Source organism: Zootoca vivipara, chromosome 14, assembly GCF_965207765.1.
Source record: "Zootoca vivipara chromosome 14, rZooViv2.hap1.1, whole genome shotgun sequence".
In the NCBI taxonomy this organism is placed as follows: Eukaryota; Metazoa; Chordata; class Lepidosauria; order Squamata; family Lacertidae; genus Zootoca; species Zootoca vivipara.
This window is the reverse complement of record NC_142597.1, coordinates 33,950,885-33,966,332: the sequence shown is the minus strand read 5'-3', so window position 1 is coordinate 33,966,332 and position 15,448 is coordinate 33,950,885. Positions and strand designations below refer to the sequence as shown.

The 15,448-nt window shown below is 45.1% G+C and overlaps 1 protein-coding gene across 11 annotated transcripts in view; it reads right to left on the bottom strand.

Annotated features, from left to right (window-relative positions):
• CUX1 (cut like homeobox 1) overlaps window positions 1-15,448 on the bottom strand; it is a 265,020-nt gene that overhangs the window by 76,502 nt on the left and 173,070 nt on the right. For 6 of the 11 annotated variants that reach the window (XM_060268517.2, XM_035138885.3, XM_035138887.3 and 3 more), the window contains exons 15-18: window positions 14,378-15,049; window positions 9,006-9,071; window positions 2,804-2,905; window positions 306-1,135 (exon numbers count right to left, since the gene is read on the bottom strand). The exons of 2 other annotated variants lie outside the window; for them this stretch is intronic. In XM_060268517.2, the coding sequence (XP_060124500.2) occupies window positions 306-1,135; window positions 2,804-2,905; window positions 9,006-9,071; window positions 14,378-15,049 (1,670 nt within the window). The remainder of the gene's footprint in view (window positions 1-305; window positions 1,136-2,803; window positions 2,906-9,005; window positions 9,072-14,377; window positions 15,050-15,448) is intronic. 3 more of the 11 variants (XM_035138891.3, XM_060268521.2, XM_088657878.1) reach the window with 1 other exon arrangement.

The window sequence follows — 15,448 nt, the reverse complement described above, 5'->3', positions numbered from 1 at the left end:
TCTGCCACTCAGCAAGCAGGGGTTAGATGTTTGGCATCATTCCTCTACCACCTCCACCTCCACAATTCTGTGGTTCTTACTCCCAATAAGCCTGTTGGTAGAGAGTCTCCCCCTCTTTCTGGTTTTCCTTCAAAGCCCAATTCTTTGAAACATACAGGTTATTACAAGAGGATGAATGAAATATGCAAATTAATAGATCAGATAAATTTGCCATTCTCCCCTTCTGCAGATAACGTCCCAGACGGTCATAAGGCCACCACCACAACGCACACAAACCAACAAACTAGCTCCAGCTAAGCGCTTACCTTTTCCCCAAATATCCTTTGGCAGATGCCGTTCTTCGCTAGCTTCTCTTTGACCTGACGGGTTAGCTCTATTGTATCCACTTCCTGGTACATATAAATCTCATACTGCTCGGGGGTCAATGGAGGAACGGAAGGTTTAGATGGCTTTGCTAAAGAGACAATGGGGGAGGAAGGGAGGGGGCTGTTCTGCGGCGTCTCACTGCGGCTCGCCCCTGTCACACTTAGTTCAGAGCTCTGGGAATAGGGTGACTCCGCGTTGGGCCACTCTTTCCAGTAGTCCGAAGAGGAAGGCCCTTGAAGCTGCTGGTTACGGTCTGACCGAGATTGGCTGCTGGCCTTCTCCTTCCCGCTGGTGGTTTCCTCCACTTTGGGGTCATCTGGAGGGGCGGCATTCCTTCTGTCAGGCTGCACAGTGTTCCACCAGTGGTCCTTCCACACCCCGCTGCGCCCCAGTTCATTTTTAACGTGCCTCAGCACCCCTTGCGTTGAATCAGACATCCCGTGGAGGTCCAGGATGGGGGTCTCTTGAACCTCCTTCTTCAGACCAGAGAGAGTCTGCAGGGAGGAGATGCTGGAATCCACAGATGACGAGTGCTTCTTCAAGGACATGGCCAGGGGGGAATAACTGGCGACCGAAGAAATGGCGGGCGCGGGGACCAGTTTTGGGGACAAGATGGAGATCTCGGCTTGGGACAGAGGGGTTGCTTTTAAGGCAGGTTCGAGGGCGGCCTGCTGCGCTTCCATCTCTCGCCGGGCTTGCTGCAGAATGGAGCGGATGGCATCGTCGGATCCACCAGTGCTCGAGGTGGAAGGTGGCTGAGCCGGCTCAGCTAAGGGGATAAACAAATAAGGCATGGTGAGATGTTGTAGCCCATGTAACTGATTTTGCCAACACACTGGAATCAAAGTCTTGCTGCCCCAACCCCATGGTTCAAACCAGAGAGGCAGGCCCAGAGAAAATGTCATTTACTGGTCAATCTCCAATGTTTGTCTCAGATGGGCTGTTTTTGAAATTTGCAAGCCAACCACTGCGAAAGTCCTTTACTAGAAACTGATGGAAATAAAGAAGAGAGATGTCTCTTTCCCAAAATTACTTGACTGGAACCCTGAGGTCTACCAGTATGTGTGAGATTTCCCTTAACTTTTTCATGCCCCTCAAAATACCAAGAATTACTGGTGAATGGTCAATAGTCCTTGACTTTTCAACACTCTGTTGTCTATGATTATATGAACATCTTACTTATCAATGATTTAATCATTCCAGTTCTCTATATTAGAGAATAAAGAGCAACACATTCCTTGACTTTCAAACAATTTGCTATTGCTATTGTCATACAGACATCAGACTTGCGCCTGGACACCGATTGTGATGTCACCAACATCACAAGCAATATCAAAAGAATAGAAGGACACGGTTCTCATTCTGAACTACTGGGCCACTCAGATAGTGCGCCACACACTCGAGGGGACCATGAAGACAGAAAAGCTGTGATAATTTGTGACCAAGAAGACAGAGCACTCAGCAACCTGTCCCTGCAATGGAGTTGCAGTTTGCTTTTTCCTCTGCATCTCTCCTACCCACTGCACCCATGTCTTGGATATTTTCTGTCCTGCTTCACTTCACTGGCCTAGTTTGCATGTCACGCCAAGCTTTGCCATGAATGTGGACTCACAGGAAGGAGTTTGCTTCACTCCTCCCTAATTGTTCTACTGCTTTGTTGCACTGAGCCAAGCTGTGTTTGGCTTAAGCATCTTATCTGAACCTGGATTCATGGTTTAGCTCTTCTAGACAAGCCACAAGCCATAAACCTTGGTTACAGCTCATGGGAAGTCTGGAGAGAACTAAACCATGAGCCCAGGTTTGGATGACATTATGCCAAACCATGGCTTTAGATCAGTGCAACAGAATGACTGGGGAAGGGCAAAGCAGGCACCAACTCATCTCCGGGAGCCTGCCCATTTGTGCTAAGTCTTAGTGTGATGTTTGAATGAAACCACTGTGTTCCTAGGCTTCTTCAAACACTCATCTCTGCATTTTGCTTTCCATGAGATGTAATAATCCCCCCTCTCTCTCACACACATTTTCTCTGTGACCAAACTGAGAAGAATACAGAATAAAACCTGCTTAAGATGTGGGAATATGAAAAATATATTTCATTATTATATTTCAATTAACTTTCTGTGCATAACTAAACCTGCATACACACAAGTTTAACTCTTGTAGTTTCCTGAAATTTCCAACATTCCACTTCATTATCAGAGAGGGAGAAATTTTTTTCTCTATCCACTTTTTGCATGCCATTCAGTTTTAGACACGTCTATCATGTCATCCCTTACTCACCTTTAAACTAAAAAGTCCCTGACGCTGCAACATTTTTTCTTAAGCCTTTAGTGGCCCACAACAGGCAGGTTAAAGTTTTTCATGCACTCTTAAGTCTCTTGCCAATAGTTTCCAGGATATCCTGAGGTTCAAGGTCACTCCAACTGGAAGCTCCTACCTGTTTTCTGTACCTGCAGCTCCCTTTTTGCTTGCTCTAGGATGGATTTGATAGCTTCATCAGAGCCTGCCTCTGTGGCTCGGATTCTTGTGGTGATGTTACCTGGAAGAAAGGGGGAAATGATCAGCTGTTAAACAGCTTTCTGGGGATCAGCATCTCCATTCAAAATCTGTTGTCAGCGAAGCACTTTGAGAGAACTAGAGGAACAGAATAAATAAAACAAAGAGCTGCAGTCGCATCTGGTACTCCTATGCATATGCAAAATGCAGTATTTTCTTTGCAGGTTCAAACTGCCGCCTTCTGCCCTCAGTTGAGAATTTTACAATTCTGCTTTTTAATATTGTCTTTCCTCTTCCCTTGAATCCTATATTTCCCTGCGCAATCTGGCTTGTAAAAAAACAGTACAATGTAATGTATGGATGTGCTGTGAGCCGCTTTAGGGACTCTGGTCAAGAGGTAGGATCCACATCTAAGAAATATACTGATCTGTGCTATCTAGCCAAGCACTATCTCCTACATATGGGAGAGGCTCTCCAAGGTCTCTGGTGGAGAAAAGGCTTTCCTATCACCTCCCACCTGAGATCCTCTTAACTTATTGTGCCAAGGAATGAATCTGAAACTTTCTGCACGTGAAGCATGTGTCTCACCATTGTGCTTCGCCCTCTCAAACTCCTCTGAATCTCGAGATAATTTGGCAAAGTTTTCTAGCACTGTAATCTTGCAACAAGGATTTATAACAATATTTCTGTGACCTATTTAAAAAACATGTGGTTCCTTTCAACCCACCAGCAATGCAGAGAGTTATTAAAAAGCACAAATTGGCATGTTCTTTCTCACATTTCTTGGGAAAAAAAAAAGAAAAACCTGCTAGATTTCAAAAGCAAAATATTATTCTGAATATAGCACAGTATTGCAGGCTGGAATAGGAAACGGACATAAGGAGGGGGAGGGAACACTTGAAATATCTTGGTCACTCTCCAAGTTGGCATTATAACAAAATATCAATCTAATTCTTCATTAAGCATGAATTCTCTCTTTTTAGAAAACTATAGAGGCAGAAAAATCCTAAATTTTGAAAGCTCTTTTGTGCAATCACCCTTGATTAAAAAACGCATCATGGTATTCCTTTTCGGTGATACAGGAACATGCTTCCTGCACTTAAGCTGTACGTGGATATGAAGAGGGTGCCTAAGGCATCCTGTCCCTTATGTCTCCAGGGCAGTAGGGACTGTTACTAGAGTTTGGGTGGTAAGTGGCAGCAACTTATGTTACCCCAAGGTATTTTGGCATCCGTGGTGGAAAAATCCAACTGGCACTCCCCCCCCCAATGATACAGAGAACCATAAACAGGAAAGTTCTCCCACAGAAGCCTTGTTGAAATGAATGGGAGCTGCACGTCTGTGCGGTCTTCCCCCCCCCCCTGCTGTCCATCAGTTGCCTCATGGAAGAGATGCCTCTGCTTGCACCCCAGTACTTGATTCATACCAATTCGGTTTTTATTCTCTGTTGTGATACAATCTATTTTCTACTTTGTACACAGAGTCTAATATACTCATAGGTAAGCAGGGCGAAAGTAATAATGTGAGCTGAAATGGGAAGAGTTCCCCTAGGAGGACGCTATGAATGGGGTCTTCTCAGGGTCACAGAATCTAGGACCAGGAACAAAGGCGTGGGGCACGGCTTGCAGTGAGGAGTGGCCCATTAGGGGAAGTGCGGCACTGCCCCACCAAGCTCAGCCAGTCTTTAGCTAGCCCCTCACTATCTCCTGACTTACAACCAGTCCAAGGGGTGACCCTGCCTGTCAGCTGCCTCCTGTGTTGCCCTTGTAGAATTCAGCAGGGAGGAAGCAGATGGGGACAAAACTAGAATTAGCTGGCTTGGCCTGTCATTAGCTCTGGCGCCACCTACTGGTGGGCTCCCTGCCTTCTGTCCTCTCTGTCCCAATGCGCACCAGTCACCACTGATGGCTTGGCTTACGTAAATAATATTCAACGACATGCTCCACAGGCACCTTTAAGCACTGCACATGTTCTCTGCTTTGTAAAATACACAGAAGCCTTTTCAAGGGCTCAGAATCACAGAATAATCCTTTGCATTTTATAATGATGCTTTTAAACGCTGTAAGCAGCCTTGAATCCCAACTTTGGAGAAAGGCGGTATAGAAATATATGAAATAAATCAACAACATATAAACTTTAAAGTGTAAGCCTGTGGAGAAAAATCAGCTTTTTTGCCCATTATTTTTTATTGATTTTCCATATTTTTAATGAATTGTCACCAAATTCAATACAAATAAAAAAGCTGACTTCCCACCCTCCCAAGAGAAAAATCAACTTTTTTTGGCAACAAGCATAAAATGTCTAGATGCCTCAGACTACTATTACTGAGATATATGTGTATATGTGTTATGTGTATATTTTCTTTTCCATTCAAAGAGCATCATATACTTCGTCTCAATAATCCTTAGACATACTACCCTCTAAAGCTGGCCACAGCAGTACTATTCTCCTAATAAATGTTATTTTTCTAGTCCACTTTTCCTGTAAAATACACCTGAAGTGGCTTATAAAAATAACTTCCAAAGGAGTCATCTTTTGTAACACAAACAGCAAAGCGTCTAGGCCAACAAATTTATTACGGAATAAACTTTCACGAGCTTCACCAGATCCATGACATGCCAAAAAGTCCACAAAAGCTTGTGCTGTAATAAATTCATTAGCCTCTTGGCTAGAGTCCTGCAGGGCCTACTCCCTGCCTTGCAAGCCTTTTCCACATGGCCTGGGAGGGCAGGACCCTGACTGACTCCAGCTACAAAAGTTGAACTGCTGAAAAGATTTTTGGGGGTTAGGGTTCTGTTTGGGATTTTGGAGGGTGGGGGTAGTTGCTGTTGGGTTTTTGTATCTATATTTTAGACTGTGTTGTGATTTAGGTGGAAATTGTTCAGTTGGCTGTGCATTTTGTAATGTTTTATTTATTGTTTACGACTACTTTTGTTATGTTGTGGTTATGTGTTTTTTTCATCTCGTAAGCCGCCTTGAGCATGGCTTGAAATATGGAAAGGCGGCACACAAATAAAAATAAGTACAGTGGTACCTCGCACAACAAAAAACTCGCAAGACGAAAACATTTTGCGATGTTTTCGGCGCTTCGCAAGACGAAGTTTTCTATGGCCGTGCTTCGCAAGACGAAGCTTTTTGGCGGTTTTTTGTTTTGTTTTTGCCACGGCAAACCGTGCTTCGCAAGACGAAAATATCGCAAGACGAAGCGACTCGCGGAACGAATTACTTTTGTCTTGCGAGGCACCACTGTATGTTCATATGTAAGATGCCACAAGACTCTTTGTTGTTTCCATTAAAAATAAGGCATTCAGCAGTAAAGTGGAAAACTAACGCCAGAAAAGTTAGAACAGCGAGAATACAAAAACGGTACATACAGCAGCATTAAAAGTACCATGCTGTTTAAAGGGAAAGCTTAAAAAGCAGTTGATCATTAAACATTAAAAAGGTTTAATTTCTCATCTGCAAACAAAAAGGTAAGGAACGCATCAACTCTCTCTAGGGAGGGCAGCCTACAGTCATGGTGCCACTGCTAAAAAGGCAATGCCTATTTATATTCTCTATTTAGCTATTGTATACCAACTCCTTTTTAGCCCTTCCAAGGCAACTGATATGGGACATGAGTGGCACTGTGCTCTAAACCACAGAGCTTCGGGCTTGCTGAACGGAAGGTTGGTGGTTCGAATCCCCATGACGGGGTGAGCTCCCGTTGTTCGGTCCCAGCTCCTGCCAACTTAGCAGTTTGAAAGCACGTCAAAGTGCAAGTAGATAAATAGGTACCGCTCCGGCAGAAAGGTAAATGGCATTTCTGTTCGCTGCTCTGGTTTCGCCAGAAGCGGCTTAGTCATGCTGGCCACATGACCCGGAAAAACTGTCTGCGGACAAACGTCAGCTCCCTCGGCCAGTAAAGCGAGATGAGCGCTGCAACCCCAGAGTCATCTGCGACTGGACTTAACTGTCAGGGGTCCTTTACCTTTTTAAGGCAACTGATAAAATTAAGCCATAATAGAACAGGTCAAATACAAAATCCACAACAACTTCAGCCTATCACATTTGCTCATCTAAATTACAGCAAAGACCGGGCAGAGAGTACAGTAGGTCCTCTGCAGCTGATCTTAATACTCAGGTTCCTATGGGAGAAGGTGTTTTCTGCAGGGGGGGGGGGTTGAGAGATACAGAGGCCCTTATTTCAGAGAGCTTTGGGTGAGAGAAAGTGGGTAGGGGGCACACTGGAAAAAGCCCAAGACTCAGGAGGCAGCCCATCAAAGTTAGTATCCTTAGAATTGCCTTTTGACCAACAATGCTGGCTTTTATTTGGTTCCAGCTCTATCTACCGCTCTCTAAAACAGGCTTTACAGCTCAATCTTATACAGGCTTGGTAAGAAGTAAGCACCATTGGACTCATGATGCGAGTGTGCTTACGACGGAAGTCCCAATTCAATTTCTTTAAAAACAGACACTCAGAAAAGGAATGCATTTATCTAGCAGTGTTAGGCATTCGATACTGCTTTGGAAGTCACCTTTAGCATTGGAATTTATTATTATTGTTATTATTAAATAAATAAAAACAACTTGCTTAAGGCAACATGAGGGAGTTTGCATCTGAGGGGTGATTTGAATTCAGAACTTCCTGGGCCCAAGCTAACCCCCACACCAATCTTCCATATTAACCTTTTGCTAGTTCTTGACTTGGAGAACACTTGAAACCCAAATGGGGTTTCAAGCAAGGAAGTGGATATGGCTCAGAGCTGCATGGAGCCATTTCTGTGTCTTACTAAAGCGGCTCGCAGTGTCCCATGCCCAATATTTTTGACATGCACCTGAGCACTGCATTTCCTATCTATGACTCAGCTTTCAGCAGAAGACAAGGCTTCACAACTTCTGAATCCCTCCATAGCTGGTACAGGAATCCCTTGTCCTCTTTTTCAGCTTTGTGACACACTCTGCAGATCTACACATTTGACGACAGCATGCAACACCCTTGTCATCTGTTCAAGACCAGAGCAGAAGGAAACATGGCTTGGATCACACATGTTTCCTAGTGGCATCAGTTTACACACACACACACACACACACACACACCTTTCACACCAGTATTACTGGGCGTCCAATAACCCCAAAGTAATCAATCGCTTTAGTGGCTATAAAAGCCAGAGTGGTATACCGGGATTAAATCAGGGTTCAAATCCCTGCTCAGCCATGAAATTCATTGGGCAACCTTGGCCCAGTCACTGACTCCCAGCCTTGTGGGGATAAAATGGAATTCCCATGGCTGCCAACCTTGGAGCAAGGACAAGATACCAATACCAATAAGATCAACATAAATGATAATAAGGTTTAGCTTTGTTGTGAGGCAGGAGCTCTATTTGAAGGAGACAAGTTAGTACAGCAGTAGAATTAGAAGGAAGCGGAGAAGCAAGTGCTCTTGATGCTAACACCAGTGTTTCTCAACCTTGGGTCTCCAGCTGTTTGGGGCCTACAACTCCCATCATCCTTAGCTAGCAGGACCAATGATGGGAGTTGTAGTACAAAAACAGCTGGGACCCAAGGTTGAGAAACACAGTGCTAACCCATGGTTTGTTTTATACTTACTGCCCCAATGCAGATGAAACACTGGCTACCTGAAATCCATGGTTCACAAATCAGGATTCAACCTCAGGAATGCACATTACACACACTCTCTCTCTCTCCACCTTAATTTAGGTTAGGAATTCCTTTCTTCCATGTTTCATGTACACTGACACTAACCATATCAATGCTAACCAGGATTGTCCCCATAATGAGGATCCATTCCAAACGCTGCCTTCAAGATCTGATTGTGAGTGTATTTTTAAAATTAAGCTCCATCATGGTTTTGTCCACATGCAACACAAAATCATGTTAATGCTGGAAAAGGAAGTGGGGAGCACTGTTCTAGAGAGAGGAAGGAGCATTTTGAAGGCTGGCCCTGAATCTGCAAACCATGGTTTCCAGGGAGCCAGTGTTGTGTCTGCAAAGGGCCACCGTCTGTTTTTCTTTCAGATTCCAGGCCAGAATCAAACTGCACTCTTTGCATTTTGAGCAACAACAACAAAGACGAGACACAGCTAAGCACACTTCACTTCCCAGAGATTGACCGCGAAGAGAAACACCTGCCTGTGACGTACCTTCCGACCCATTTCTTCGTTTCGGTACTTCCTGAAATAGCCTGTTCAGGTTCTGGCCTGGATTCTCTGTTGAAAAACAAGTTGGGTAAGAACAAAACAATCAGGGGAGGGTGGTTCCGACAATCGTGGCTGTGAGATGCAACAAGAACTGCCTTGTGCTAACCAGGGGCTCGAGAGGAAGGAGATGGTGAGTGGGGGCAGAAGTGAAATCAAGCAGTTCAAACAAAAAACCAGGTCTGTTCGGAGCAGCTGGCTACTTTGGAAAGGAAGCAAGGCAGGCTGGTTGGTTAATGAAGATTACCGCTACACTCAGAAAGGAGATTAGAAAGATATAAATAAACATCTAAAAAGGTACAAAAAGATGAAGACGGGTCAGTAATCCTTGCAAGAGCCCAAAGGAGGAGAACACAATACGAGGTGCCACACCACTCCCTGGCAACAAAGGGAAGCTCTGAGTGATCTTTTGCAACTTGCTGTCATTCCGCTCTCCATTTCTCAAAAACCTCTGTCAAATGAAATCACGCCAATCAGAAATGAATGCAGCTTCATTTTAGGAGGGGTGGGGAGCTCATTTTGCAATACTGTACTGTTGTGTAGCAGCACCAGTGAGGTCCTCTGCCCACAATACTCTTGAGGGATTGGTGGGTTTTCAGATTGGCACATGATGCCGAGTAGGGGAAAACCAGATGCACCATAAGCAACAAATGAAATACAGGCACTGGCAGAGGAGTGGAAGAACATCCTCATCTTTATCCTGGGTTTACAGCTAGTCATTCCCAGCAGCCAGCTTTTTGAGACTCTTTATTTTCTCTAAAAATGAACAATTTTCCAAATTACAATTGGGATTGGCCATGATGTGCCATGAGAGGGAGCTCAGGAGGAGGAAACCTGACTTCTCACTTTAGCCACTGGAATTTATAACTTTAACAGGCATCCCCAACCTTCGGCCCTCCAGATATTTTGGACTACGATTCCCACCATCCCTAACCACTGGTCCTGTTAACTAAGGATCATGGGAGTTGTAGGCCAAAACATCTGGAGGGCCGTAGGTTGGGGATGCCTGCTTTAAAATATCCATTTAGTTCCCTTCTTCTCCTTCCATGGTTCACATTACATACCATACTTTCCTGCATATTTTACTATAGCCATTCAAATCAATTTCCCACTTTCACATCAATCAAATATTGTTTACTCTGATGAATTTATCTTAATGCTGTCAGTGTTTTCAGCTGTGTACAATTATTTTCTATATATCCAATAAATATTTTCCACACTTCTTTAAATATACGTTCTTCTTGCTCTCTTAATTTGTGTGTCATACCTGCAAGTTCTGCATATTCTAACATCTTAAATTGCCAATCCTCTTTACAAGGGACATTGCTCACTTTCCGTTTTGCTGTTGTTGCATACATAAGTAAACTTGTCTGGCACCTGGGAATTTCTGTATGGGTTACTTCCAACAAAAAGGACTCTGGTTTAAATCTGATTTTCAAGGACCAGACACAAAAAAGGCCCTTACCCACGTAAATTTTCTGCACATGCACCTTCACATGAACTGGCCCATTTACATGTTTTACGCAAGATAAGGCTATCAATGGCTAATAGTCATGATGGCAATATCCCTTCCAGGAACAGAGGGAGCTTCCCTTCCAATATCCCTTCCAACTCACAGAGCAGCGGAAGAGGCTGGGCTTCCCACAGACATCTGGCCATGGTAGGAGACAGGATGCTGGACTAGAGAAGCTTTTGGTCTAGATCTAGCAGGGCTGCTCTGATGTTCTTATATTCTGGCTGCACCTACCAGGCCACTAGGTCCTTCTGTCCTGTAGCACATGTCAATGGACTCAGTATGACTGGGTGTGCATACAAAGCTGATTCAGCTACACTTACTGCACTGGACCAGGAAGTTTGTGAGTTGACTGATTTCACTTATCTCCTTAAATGCAACTGACGGGGCATGTGCACAAAGCTTGCACAGGGAAGCGCTTTTTTAAAGGCCTCATTCCTGCAGGGGAAACAAAGCCCTGCAGTTGGGATGACACTGCGAGGGGTCAAAAACCTCCCCCCCATTCCCTAACACACGGGTTGGCAAGGCTTACCCAGCATGGGCCAGATCATTCCTGCGGAGATCCTCCGTGGGCCAGGCCAGCACAGCACGCCGCCGGAAACTGCATCTGCGCATGTCCGCGGTGCCAGAAATCACTTCTGTGCATGCCCAGATGCCGGGAATCGCACCTACACAATTTTTGGCATCTGGGCATGTGCAGAAGCGATTTCTGGTGCCACAGACATGTGCAGACGTGATTTCCAGCATCTGGGCATCCGCAGAAGGAATTTCTGGAGCCACAGAAGAGAGTCCCCAAGCCGCGGTGCGTCAGTTTAGCGCAGCGCACGGGAACTCGCCGAGTGGGCGGCTTGGTTCAGTGGCGGCTCGTGGGCCAGTTAAATGGCCTCCGTGGGCCGCTTCTGGCCCATGGGCCTTAGGTTGCCTACCCCTGCCCTAACACCACTGACAGGTGGACCCTTCTCCCTTCCCATAAGCCAGCTCCTTCTGGCGATGAGTTTCCAACACTCCTCTTTCCTGAAAACAAGAGCCTGTTTTGGGGCAGGGCAGCTCTTCATTCCTTCCCTTCCTGTCAAATTTTAGTTTGCACCCAGTAACAGGATGCTTATCATTCTTATAGCCACAGTTGTTATTTGTACGGGCTAGTGTATAGACACCCTTAGATTAGATTTGCCTCAGTGATAAAGCACATGCTTTGCTTGCAGAAGGTCCCAGTTTAACCTCTTGTATCTCCAGCTAGGGCCAGGAAGGATCTCTGTTTGAAAACCTAGAGATCCACTGCCAATATTGAGCTAGAAGGACCAATGACCTGACTTGGGATAAGGCAGCATCCTATGTTCCTGTGATTTCGCTTCCAGTGTTGATGCCCTTGTAGTTTTTCCAAGCTTTGGCATCAGGAAATGCTTCTTAAAGTCTAGATTTGTGTTTTTTTAAAATAGCATTAAAAAAAAAATCAGGAAGTAGGTTCCATAATGCACCTTGGGGGCCAACTGGATTAACCATGTGTATTAGGGAGAGTAGGATAGGTTCTTCATCTTGCCCCATTGGCAGGTGAAGTACATGATACAGTGAAGCAGGAAAGGGTCTTTGTCATGGTGGAGCCACATTGGCACTTCTTTGCCCAAGCTTTTTGGGAAGTTTGCGGAACAGCACTAGTCGCTGTCCGAGTTTGCTGTCTGTTGTATTATTATGTCTGAGTTTGCAATTTGCATTTGACTTTTATAACTGTTTTTATAGTAATTGGTGTGTCTGACCTGGATAGCGTGATTTGCTTTATGTTCGTTTTATGCTGCAACCCACTCTGGGATCACTCAGAATCGAGGGAGGGCTTATAAATCAAATCAAATTAAATAAACAAGTGTATAGCTTTAGGCACTTATCTTTTTTTAGCCCCCCAATTTCCCAGTTGAGCTCACTGGGGGAGTCCTTGGGCCAGTCATTCTCTCTTAACCTTCTCTTTCCTTCAGATAAGTTTTCGTTTCCTCTCTTTTTTGGGGGTGGGGGGAGGAAAACCCATGTATGTGCACCCCCTTGACCCGCCTTGGAGGAATGACATAATTCATGACTTGGTTGCAGCTAAAGCCAGGAAATAAACATGTTCATTTGGAGAAAAGAGTGTCATGAATTTATGTTTGAAGATCTTATCTTTCATTGGAACAGAGTTTGTGAATTTTAGATAATTTGTTTGATATATCACATATACTACTTGGGCCTTTCCCTCTGACAAGCCTTAGCCCCCCCCCCCTTAAATAGCCCTGATTTAGGCTGACAGTCACAAGCCTGAAAAGGTTGGAGAAAACTAGACCCCCCTCCAACCCCACAAGTAGCTTTCTGGGGTTTTCCCCAGCCCTGCTACCAAAGATCCCTTTAGCTGAAAAATCTGATGCCTTATCAATGCCTTTCAGGGAGTCAGGCAACTGCCCCATCTAGCTCTACTTTGGTGGGCAGTGGCTGCCCAGCAGCTCAGTCTTTTTAGGTAGGTACATTTTGAACCTGGGACCTCATGCATGCACAGCCTGTGGTCTACCATAGGATCTGGCCCCTCTCCACATAGTGATGATGTCACGCGGTACATTTCCCCCACACCTCCTGTGGACAGACAGAGATGCGAGGGGTGGGGAAATGCTCAGCCAATGTCATCACCTTGTGTCATATACTGTTAGTATGGGAGCCATTACCAGGAAAAGAAAGGGGGTGAGGGTGAGCGAGAGAAACATGAAATAGTGGCAGCTCTCTCTCAATAAATGCCTAGTTCCATCCTATGATGCTTTGGCAACCATTTGCAGAGAAGCTGGACAAAGAGAACATTTAGCAAAAGGTGTGTTATGTCAGTGGATTTTACAGAGAACCTGGTAGTGGAGGGAGACAGGATGAAAATAACTGTCTCAGTATTGTTTGGGCTTCTTAAGAGTTTTGCATCAACCCTTCTGTTAATGAAGATCAATAGCCATCCTCTCCCCCTCCCCAACAGTTTTCCTTTGCGCTTTGGCATCTTAAAATGTGTTACACAATTCTGATTATTTTACATTCTATGAATCTGCTTGGTCTGGAAGCAGAGGGCAAGAGTTTACTGTGGCCCAATTAGGCCTGTTTTGAGAGTGGGGGTGGATACTTGTGTGTCTGACTTGGGGAACCTGGTTGAAACCGACTGGATGCTGCAGAGAGGGCCGGACCAGATTTCCACTTGACCCTAAATTCTGCTGATAATTCAGAGTTTAGAAAGCAGCAAAACTTCTCACTCGCATTCATTCAAGTTTTATTGAATGAGTGCGGGGTCATGGAATCACTACAATGAAAATGAATTACTTTGATAAATACACACTCAAGGAAAAGACAGCAAAAGACAGCTGTATCTGCTACGCTGGGAACACCACATTTTCCAAGTTTCGCACACTTAAGATACTTAAGGAAACAAAAACCTGTTTCATGGATACCCAGTGAATCAGAGCGGGCCCAAGAGGTTTGGGCGCCTGAGTTAAAACATCAAAATGGACCATCCCACACACTAATAAACACAGGGCGCAATTCATGGGGATGCTCTCCTGCGTTGGTCCATGGAAACAGATGGCAATGGGAACCATATATTGTATGAGGCCAGCACAGGCAAACATAACCACTGGATTGTACTCTCCCAACTTCCACTCTGCCACTTCTCTCTGACTCTGTCCATTCAAAGAATAATTGGCTTAAGAGGTGAAAGCCAAATGGACCTCTTCAACCACCAGATGAAGGAGGCCCTGTTGACAGGGCCTCCCATCTACCAAGAACAGACATGGAAAGGAAAGCCAGTGGCTAATGCCTCACTCACCTCTTTGCCTTCCCTGGATGCTGCGCAACGCCAAGATGTTCTGCTCGTCCGACAGGAACTGCTTCATCTTGTGGAATGGTTCCTTGCCTCTCACCGTGAGCTTGTTCCAAGGCTTGGGCCGAGCCAGGATCTCGCTGACGGAGCCTTGCGAGAGCCCCAAGACATAGTGTCCAAAGATCCGCTGTCCAATATTGTGCTTGATCAACTGCTCTTTGACCTGACGTGCAATTTCGGCCGTGTCAATCTCCTCGCCTTCCGAGGCGCTGCCAATGCTTTCGGACTGGCTGGGGGACGGGGCCATGCCGTTGACATCCGGGCTTTGTTGCAAGGGGCTTTGGGAAGATATGGAGTTTGTGCTGTAGGGACCTGCTGAAAAAATCATGCTTGTGCTTCCTGCTTCCTGCATTGCCTTGGAGTAGAAGGACTGCATAAGCTGGCGCTGGAGGAGAGAGTTTAGTGCAAATTTTCCTGTAGAAGCCAGGGGTAAGCCGGAGCTTGCCAAGGATGAGCTGAAAAAGTCTTGACTTAAACCCGTTGGTGAGAACTGATGTGTACCATTAGTATTGGAAGCCTGCTCCCCTGCATTGCGGGGCAACTGAGGAGGAGGGGAGGCCGGCAAGGTTGCAGGACGCTGACTCTCAGGCTGGTCTTTCCCTTTTCTCCTGGCTGACCCTACAAGGAAGGTCAAACATAATGCATTATGGGGGATCAAAAAGGAGGGGGGAAAAACCAAGACCAAAATGCAGAGTTTGCCCCACAAAAGGGAAAAAAGTGCAGGTTGTGTTTTGCTTTTTAATTTTTTTTTTAAGAAGGGCCAATGAAGAAGGTGGTTTGGGTTTTTGTTTTTGTGTTTTTTGTTTCTTTAAATTTTAATAAGCCAAACAAGGCCCCCAAGACAAACAACATGCATTTCATGTTTGCACCTTTCTTGTATGTTGCAGCCTGGAGAATCCCCCTTTCACACATTAACATTTGAACAATGACATGAAGTGCAGTTATACAATTTTTAAAAAATAATAGTAATTTCATTGACACAGGAAAAAAAATATTCTCTTTAGTACCCCCTCTCCC